The sequence below is a fragment of the Lotus japonicus genome, chromosome 3 (genome assembly GCF_012489685.1).
Source record: "Lotus japonicus ecotype B-129 chromosome 3, LjGifu_v1.2".
In the NCBI taxonomy this organism is placed as follows: Eukaryota; Viridiplantae; Streptophyta; class Magnoliopsida; order Fabales; family Fabaceae; genus Lotus; species Lotus japonicus.
In genome coordinates, this window is record NC_080043.1 from 92,853,209 (window position 1) to 92,863,440 (window position 10,232).

At 35.4% G+C, this 10,232-nt stretch overlaps 1 protein-coding gene across 1 annotated transcript; it reads left to right on the top strand.

Moving 5' to 3' along the window:
• Positions 1–272: 272 nt before the first annotated feature.
• LOC130747506 (bZIP transcription factor 11-like) lies at positions 273–1,755 on the top strand. The gene has a single exon (XM_057600462.1). The coding sequence runs from the start codon at positions 917–919 to the stop codon at positions 1,376–1,378; it is 462 nt and encodes a 153-aa protein (XP_057456445.1). The 5' UTR covers positions 273–916; the 3' UTR covers positions 1,379–1,755.
• Positions 1,756–10,232: the final 8,477 nt, after the last annotated feature.

The following is a 10,232-nucleotide window of genomic DNA, read 5'->3' on the forward strand; positions in this document are numbered from 1 at the left end:
TGAGAAAATAAAACTTTTCACTTTCTTTCATTTCTTTTTCTCTCAAACCAAACAACTTAAAAAATCATCTCACTTTCCTTTCCCATTCTTTCCTTTCTCTTTCTTTCCTTCCACTTTTCTTTCCTCTCCATTTCTTCTCTAACCAAACACACCCTAAGTAAAATAAAGCCAACCTTTCTCTGTTCCTTTGTCATAGATTTCATATAGTAATAAGAATTTAATTATTTTTTCCCATCAACTTGCTGGCTTTTTTGTTCTATAAATTCCCCACTGGAAGCACATAGAGTCCTCTTCCACTTTCTCCTTCTTTCCAATCACACTTTCTAGATAGCCTGTAAGATATTTGATATATATCCTATGGTTCCTGATTGCTCTTCTTCTATCCCAAGCCTTTCTTTCTTCCACATGCTCTGAGTCCCATATCAAATCCTCCTACCTTCTCTCATCATTCTGAAGAACACACCAAAAATCCATAACCCACATAGCAAAATCCTCTGTTAGTCGTTTTCCAGCACCAAAGTTTAATCTCACCAAGTAGTAGTTTGTGATTTAGAATTTTCCACACATCTTAATTAAATGTCCAACATCTTGTTGTTGTTGTTTGATATTCATGTCTCCGATTCTCAGTGAGATTTTCCTTTCCGGGTGTATGATCAATTCCACTGTTAGGCGACGCAGGACCCATTTAGTTCAATCTTTCTCAGTTGCTTTCCTCTACTGGCTTTACTACGTTTCATGATTTCTAACCCTTAAATTTAACACTATTTATCATCTTTATATTTCTACTAGTATTATCTCAATAATTTGCAATAATTTTCTGAGTTTGTGTCTAGTTTAGTTTCTGGGTCCTGCCAAGTTTTTGTGTGTTTTTAGTCCTGAAAGAAAGACTAGTGCAATTACAATATCTATCTGTTTAATGGCTTCTTCAAGCGGAACATCTTCAGGGTCATCTCTGCTTCAGAACTCTGGTTCTGAAGAGGACTTGCAGGCTGTGATGGACCAGAGGAAGAGGAAGAGGATGATCTCGAACCGCGAATCTGCGCGGCGATCTCGAATGAGGAAGCAGAAGCACTTGGATGATCTGGCTTCCCAAGTGACTCAGCTCAGGAAGGAGAATCAGCAGATTATCACAAGTGTTAACATCACCACTCAGCAGTACTTGAGTGTGGAGGCTGAAAATTCAGTGCTGAGGGCTCAGATGGGAGAGTTATCAAACAGGTTAGAGTCCTTGAACGAGATCATTGAGGTATTGAATGCCAACAGTGCAGCTTTTGGAACCACTTTCACTGAGCCAAGTAATGGGTTCTTCTTCAACCCATTGAGTATGTCCTATCTGAACCAGCAGATTATGCCTTCTGCAGACATGTTGCAGTGTTGAGATCTATCTCCTATTGCATGTTTGGAAAAACTTTTAGTAATGATTATACAACCAAAATCAATTCCAGCTGGGACAAGTACGGTGACTAACTTTGAGTGCTAGAATTGATTCTGAGAAAAAATAAGTTAATCCAAACATGCTAATGAGAGAAGAGAGGTATTGTGTTGATTTCTTTTAGGTTTGAGTCTGTTGAGATATTGTAATCCCTAGCACATGGTGATAACTGATAAGGAATAATGAATGTGTATATGAGTGTATCATAAAGCGGGAAGGGTTGCTAGCTAAATGGGGCCTGTTTGACATGGGCAAATATATCATTGTTTTCACCTTCCTTTGCTGTATCAATATTAATGACATTCAACTAGTTTTTCATGTAACTCTCCCACTCTTTTTTTTAAAGTATGGTTGATATCTGTTATAAAGTATGAAAATTGAAAAATATCTCATTATGAGTATTTTTTGTTGAAATAACAAATTATTCTTTCAACAGAAAATATATGAAGATGTTATTTTTCTCTTCTCATATTTTCAATTGGTGATCAAAATAATTCTTAGTTGATAGCTCTTTACAATGTTCAGTACTATGCTTAATTAATTAGTGTTTGTTTGACTAACGTACATTAATAAGTTCAAAATGGTGATTACTTATTATTTTTCTAAATTAATCCAAATAGATAGACTTTTGCAAATTGCTATTGAACTATTGTGAAAGTGGACAAATTTGAACTCTATGCAATGGTAATTTTTTATTGAACGTCGACATAGATGATTCATGCATTTTTTCAAGATTTGGGGGGATTTTTATTTTTTATTTGGTACCTAGTGCGAGTACTTTTGAGTGTTTTTTGTACTGTACTAATGTATGGTCTTCTTTGATCTCACCAAAAGGTGCCAATTAAGCTGCTTCTAGAGCTTTCATATCATCGGGAAAGTGATATGCAATTTCACAAAAAAAAAAATAGCATTAATAAGTTTTATTGTAAAGAATGAAAACTGTCAATACCAAAAATGCCAATAACAACAAATTGGCTTTCATACCAATACGGCATTACCAATATAGCACCTATTCTACTCTGCTTGAATAAGATTAATTGTTTCAATATGTTTGATTTCTTTAAGTAAAACATCAAATTCGAATCTTGAACATAAAAAAATCATTTACTAGAAGAAGCCCCACAGAATTTGAAGGTTAATTATTCTTTACTCTTCTCCTATGATTGTAATTTGTGTTGTCTAGAAGCTTCATGTAATCCCCACAGATACATATAACTAAATTGAAGGAAAAGTCAAAAGATGACCAGCAAAAGAAACAGACACATAAGTGTTGAAGAGAGTATAGTGGCGCCCCCATTGCTTTCAGTGTGTCTGCTCTAATCTATATATGTCTGGCTCCAACTGAGAAACATTATATATAGTCCTCTTAGCTTGTGTTTCAGTGGCGACATTTCAGCTCTACAATTTTTTCAGTTCCTTTAATATCAGTTTGAAATGATGAACCACCAAATGAAAGAACAAAGTGAAAAAGGCTAATTAGACCTGTGGGTTAAAGTTGGTAGCTAGCTAGCTAGGCCAAGATCTTGAAAAGTTATATAGTAAAGAATTAAAGAGCAGAGATGAGTGCGCTCATGTTTATGTTGCGAGGGTAAGTTCAAGCCCCACGTGCAAGGAACAAAAGTTACCAGAGCAACTCAGCTAGCTCGTATTTATGGCAGTGTGGAATTGAGAAGCATAGTATGTGACATTAAGCATGTGGAGCTCGCTAAACATGATGTATTACTTCAGGTTAATTGGAAATTTCAAGTCTAAATGGTTATAAATTAATTGCACCATAGTAGTCAAGATTAGGCAGTTAAATGTTATTATAACTTATACTCCCTCCGTCCCTTATTATACGTCACTTTTAACTACTTATTTTAGATTAAAAAAAATAGTTAAAAACAATAAATTTGTAAGACAAAAACATAGCATTTCCAATGTCACCCTTAGAATTTATCTCTCCAAATTAAAAAATTTCAAATATAACTACCTCTTTCATCTTAAATATGAAGTTAGTATTGAAAACAAATATTAAATGTTGCATTGATATCACAAAGTGACTTATAATTAGGGACAAAAAAAACTTAAAAAATGTGACATATAAATGAGGACGGAGGGAGTATAAGTGTATAGATCCATCCACCGACTCGATTTAAGGCTATGTTTGAATATTATTTGACAATATTCTAAGTCAATATTAACTCTTACTTTGAGATAAATAACAGAACTCTTAATATGAATCGTATAAAAGTTCATCTTACATTACATTCAATTGACATTTAAGCAAACACTTAAGGTTAAGATCCGATTAAAATGTTGTGTCGGATCACTTTTTTCATATAAAGAATAAAAATAGGTAGTCATTCTTTTTTTTCTTAGTGGTGTATCAATCCTCTTGATCAGAGGTATATGACTAGCTATAATTAACTCATTTTTTTGTTTGTATGTCAAGGTTGCTAACACTTGTACTCCTATTTAATTAATTTATAAAATTACTCTTAATTTGTATGCCGATAAAAAGTTAAACCAATGGAAACCTTTTTAAAATAATTTTCATGAGATTAATTACTGGAAGGTAGCCGTCAAGGCATCAACCACTCTTATACGCAAAGGAAGAAGTGTGAAATGAGAAAAAGAAATGATGGTTACATACAAATATATATGATTGATTCTTTTACTCAATTCACATGCAAAGTGAGGCTTCCGTATAAAGATCTAATTAAGTGAGGATGTATACATGAAATTTAAAAGGTAGATTTTCATTTTAAAAAATGCAAATATCAATTTTTTTACAATTAAGATTATACTAATACTTTTACTCTCTTTAATGATTTCTTTCATATAAAAAGTCATAATTTTTTAAAAGAAAACCTATATTTGATTATGGGAAATTTGGAATAATAGTATAGTTTTTAAAAAACTATTAATTTTGCTATCTGCGATTTGGAGAATGAGAATGATTACGTGTTCAATCAAACTCCCCATAGTGTTGCTCGCATTTGGTCTTTCTCATGAAATCTTTGGGTATGGAACATACAGTTTCTTCCATGGCTCCCTCTTTGCTCATGACTCAAGGCCAGCATAGTGGGGTTTTTGATTGTAGTCCATCACGCAACGTGACTTCTGGCTGGGTTACGCCTGGCACAGGTAGGGATGTCAACAGGTCGGGTCGGGCTCGGATTTTGCCTATCCCAAACTCTCATATAAAGCCAAATCCAAACCCGACGGGTTTTGGATTTACCCAAACCCGTTTTAGACCTCAAATTCACATCCTAACCTAACTTGATTTATAGATTTTTTTGCAAAACAAAATGCAACTTGTATTATTTTGTTGTGAAAAAACCTTTTAGATCCTTTTTGCCAAAAAATATGATACCTTAATGTTCAAATGTGATGAAATTGTTAACAAATAAAGTTGTTAACATAATATGTAAGAATAGTTTTGCAATTTTATATATAATGTTCGAGTTCGGGTGCGGGTTTCATCAATACCAAACCCAAACCCAATCATATCGGGTTTTACCCGCAAAATCGGGTTCGGGCGGGCCCCACAGGTTCGGGTTTCGTTGCCATCCCCAGACGCAGGATGGGTTAACTTTAATGTTGGGTTTTTCGTACTACTGAGGGTAGTTGGTTGAAGGGTTTTAGCTGGAACTTTGGAACCATGGCCTCAGCGAATGTGTTTCTCATAGAATTGTTGGCGGTGAAGATTACAGTTGAGGCAGCCATGAGCTTGGACTTGCCTCGCGTGATAGTTGAGACAGACTCCATGGAAGTTGTGGATGTGTTGAACTCAACAGATATCAGCTCACACCACTATGAACAGGTTATCTTATCTATCCTTGACCTGCAACGTGAGCATGGTTCTCTCGTCTTCCAGCATGACCTGCGGGAATGTAATTCTCTTGCGGATTACTTAGCTAAGTTTGGGTTAGATCTTCACTGTGAAGAACACTGGTTTAACTGTCCTTTTGGAGAATGTCACTCTTTATTTGTAAGGGACGGTCCTAGGGGTGACAGGGTGCCTTTGTGCTTGGGGTCTTTAGTCCCCTATCTGTAACAAAAAAGAAAAAAAAAACTATTAATTTTATTGGAGTAACAGGGTGAAATACTCCTCCAACTTGTTTCTAATTACATAAGAGTCGAAGCTAAGATTCCACACATTTGGCACTTCTTCCTCTCAACTAATAAAAACAAACAAAACACAATAATTACGAGATGTGGTTGTCTAAATTATTTATTTATTTAACCTTATTTTAGGTGAATCGGTCCCCATAAGATAGTTCAAGTGGTAGGAGTTAGGGGACATATGAGTTGGGTGAGAGAGGTCAAGGGTTCGATTCCTGGCGGATGCATGATGCAATTTATGGAGTGAAGTTAAATAACACGTTTAAAAAAAAAAGTTAAATAACCCTAATAAATAATTTAGACAACAAAAGTGATTGCTTTTCAAAGTTTTCAATCACTATCATTTTGTCTTTGAATGAGCACCATTTTTTTCCACAAAAATAAAAACATTGTAAGGGGACGCCTGGAGGGTTGTCAAAGTTTTAGTCACAGATTATAGATAATTAAAAATAATATATAATGGTCTCATGGCCACTCACGTAACATACTCTGTAAACAATATTTCTTTTGAAGTGTAACCAATAAAGAATGTTCTTGTATAATTTTCAAAGCTCTCAACTTCACAACAGACAAGAACAGCACCACCAAGCAGCATGACCATTTGAAATGACAAAATAAGCCATTGAAGACCTTTTGATGCCCAAAGAAAACAGAGGTAATTACACATGATTACACATGCGACCATAGAAACTAGCAATTGGCATGCTACAATTCAGAGTTCAGGCTGCTATTTCTCCATTATATTTATTCTCTGTTTTCAATTTTGCAATGTACATGGTACAGTGAGCTTGAAACTAATAGAACGTTTAAACCAACTTCTATTTTTTCAGAATCAATTATATGAACTATTTACAATTTTTTAGAATTGATTATGGCTTTAGAATAAATAAATTAAAATATTTTTAAACATGCATGTATAAGAATTGGTTAAAGTTATTAAAAATTCATGTGATAGCTAGATATATTGGTATGACACTTAACGACCATAGACTCGTAAGATTTGTTGGGTCGCGAGATGATTAAAATTTAATGAGATAGATCACTATATATTAGCAAACCATACAATAAAATTGAACATCATACCTTTTATAAAAACCACATTAAATATATGAGTCATTTCATTCATAAACTATTCAGCACTTTATTTTAGTGCAATTTTGGAATTCCTATTCACACTTATTAACACAATTTACTATCATGTGAGGCTATGGCAGTACTGGCGGCCAAACAAGAGCACTAGCCACCACCATGTCCTGAAAGAAGAATCAGAAGTCAAATTGATTTATCCACAACAGGGTAAAGGAGAAATTCTACAAATTAAGTTAGGATATCAAGGCAGAAGTTAAAAAACAAGAAGAAATTTTTTTAGTGGGGTTAGAGGAAGGTGCAAATCTCTCAATTGTTCTCTTTCGTTCGTGTAATGCATAAAGCTGCTGAGCTAGAAGCTTAAGATATCTAAAAGGGACCCATGGTGACTATTGCAAGATTGGCATATATTTCTAACGAGATTTCCAATGAAGGGTTGACAGCAAATTTGTTCGAATAATTCAATCTGCAATTCTAAATTGAGAAGAAGAATAAAATCTCATCCATACATCTTTTATAAGTGATGAGTATCAATACATCTTTTCCTTTCTTTTATTAACAACTTGTATTTCTTCCTCTTAACTGTGTGCATTTAAATGGAAAGAATCATTTCCAATACACAAAAATGATAAAGAAAAAAAATGGACATTTTGGCTGGCAGCAGTAAGTTGAAACTAAAGCAAAGTCTTTAACTTCTTTTTGGGATGCTCTATGGCATCATTTTATGTGAAGGAATGCAAGGTTGCTGCTCTGTGTAAGGAAGCTATACATAGAAAATGTAATAAGCATTTCGATCATTTTATAAAACTTCTTTATTTCTCAACTATTCAGGAATCTGGCATTTGGAACCATTCTTTAAAAATGAGAAGAGGGAGGTTTTGCCTAGCGTGGGTCAGTTTCGAACTGACCCACCATGGATCAGTTTAATCTAGACCGTTAGATATAATATTAAAATATTTAATGATTCAGATTCAAAACATGAAAATGATGTAATGACGAAAACACCCCTGTTTATCATCCTCTCCATCCCTCCTACTCTCCTAACTGCTCTGTTGAAAAAACGATTGCCACCGCTGGTGAACGGGTCTCCGCCTACTGCTCCTCCACCGCTCGCCTGACCCAACACCGTGCTCCTTCTCTCCTCAGCCTCCTTCATCCTCTGATTAAAGCCCCAACCAAACTACAACAACAGATTTTGCCACAAAAACTTGCAGATCCACCCCAAAACTTGCAGATCCGCCAATAAACTTCCAGATCTGCCACCAAATCTCTCCAACCATCAAGAACCACAAGCCATCGCCGTCGTCTGAGGCACAACCATGACCATCGACCCTCGCCGCCGCGAGAACCACTGGCCATCGCCGTCGCACATGCTCCAGCCTTCAATCGCATCACCACGAATGCAAACCCCACCGTGTTCCAGTCCCTAAGGGCCCCTTCTTAAAGCCTCACGCCGCCGGGCCAGAGTCTCGCCGTCGTCGCCTTGGTCATGGTCCCCCGCCCTCGATCTGCCGTCCTCCACCACGGTACAGTTTACTCTTTTCCTCTCTGGTAATCGTTCGTTTAGCCACACACCTTGTCTCTTCCCTGTGTGTTTTAGAATGGATTAACAAATCCCCCTTCACAGGTCCAAAACCACCATTTCATCTTCTGTTCTTCTCCACTAAATCATCAGATCTGGTTACAAAAATGATGGTGGCGCAAGGAGCTCGCAATGACAAATGGTGTGCAACGGAGGTGATGAAGCGGTGGCTCACTGCCGGAGGCGGTGGCTCGCCTGAGGGACTGTGAGACAAAAGAGGAAGAAAAAACTTCATAATTTAAATGGGCATTTTTGTAATTTAGATGGGGAATAGTAACTAAACCACCATGGGTCAGTTTCAAACTGACCCACGCTAGGCGCAGCCATGAGAAGTGCTAAAGTGAATAATACAAAGATTAGTTGTGTTATTTTGTCACTTTGGTTTTTATTTGTGTAGTTATTCCCTTCTAGAAGCATAGTCTAGCGATAGCGATCGGTTCCTAATTTAGAGGAAAACAACTATGATTTTTCTACGTACATATTATTATTTTCTTTAGGGGTTGTCTAAATGACCCATGATAAAGTTTGGGTTAAACAACCCATCATCCAATCACATTGGAGATAAATGAGTTGGAAATAAATTAATAAATAAAATATAGAAATTCCAACTCATTTATCTCCAATGTGATTGGATGATGAGTTATTTAACCCAAACTTTATCATGAGTCATTTAGTGCTTGTTTGTGTTACTGTTACGTTCACCTCAACGCCAACTCCACTCCATGGTTGCTTTCACGTTCAATGCCTAGGAATGTGTGTTTTTGTCTTGGAACGTGTGCTAACAGGGTTGAAACGGAAAAACAAACAAGCACTTAGACAACCCTTTTCTCTACCTTTCTCAATCTTCTCTTCTGTTTTCATTCAGAAATTCTTAGTAGTGCAAGTTGAATCTGGCAAATAATAACTGGTTATTATAGCATATGCGAAACTTTATCTCTAGATCCACTGTGAGTTGTGTGTCACCACTCACCTTCCCATAATTGGTAAAACAACTTTCATTAGCATATCATCTGAAATATTTTGGCAATTTACATTACTCATTATATCCCATATTTTTACTTTTCTTTTCTTTTTCTATGCCTCTCACTTTAATGAGTAATAATTCGTTTACACCTCATTTTTCTTCCATCTCATTTACATTCTTGTTTCTTTCTATCTCTCTGCATCTCCTATTATATTACTCATTTTTCTCTCTTTTCTTCTTATTTTATCAAAGTGGAGGTGAAAAAGGTGCATGCACAAACTATATATTATTCACTTTTAATATATAGGTGATACTAGTCTTCATGTTTATAAGCATACTGGAAAGTAATTTATTCACACTCCTCATACCCACGATGATGTGAATAATTGTGCTAGAAAAATAAATCGAATTAAACACATGGTAGGTGAGTATGTACATTGTTCATGTTTCAAATTCAAATAATTCTTTCTCAAAAACTTAAGCTTAATTTTTATAATAATCGGTTGCTAGCTTGGTGCTTAATTATATTTTTATACATAGGTCCAACATGTGAAAAGATAAGACAAAGATGATGGAATCTCCCACGATGACTTTTTGGGTTTCATTGCATGTAATGTTAAGGAAATTAAAGATAGTTTTAGTACATTATATTATTGATTGATTTAATTGCATGTAACGTTAAGGAAAGTTGGTTTTAGTACACATATCGCGCGATATTGATGTCAAAGGGGAAGAGCATGTGGCCAGCCATGTTGTTGAATATTTCATAAGAACTTGTCCTCATTTTGAGTTTGTTTTGTACGAGCTTCTATTTTTAATATGATGTCGATCTCACTAAAGTACTGTACGTGTCCTACTGATCTCATTTTTAATTCATAAGTTTAGAGGGAAAATGAGTGATAAAACTCTCATAGTCTCATTACTTTAATTTTTATCTCCATTCCTAAATTGGGGATATGAAGGAGGGACGAGAAAATTTAAAAGTTCTAAATTATGCTGATTAAGACTACACTTTTCATTTTGTATTTTAATAATTACTTTATATTGTCTAAATGACC

What these genes read in the sequence shown, in the direction of transcription:
- LOC130747506 (XM_057600462.1), top strand. Translation starts at nt 917, where the DNA reads ATGGCTTCTTCAAGCGGAACATCTTCAGGGTCATCTCTGCTTCAGAAC.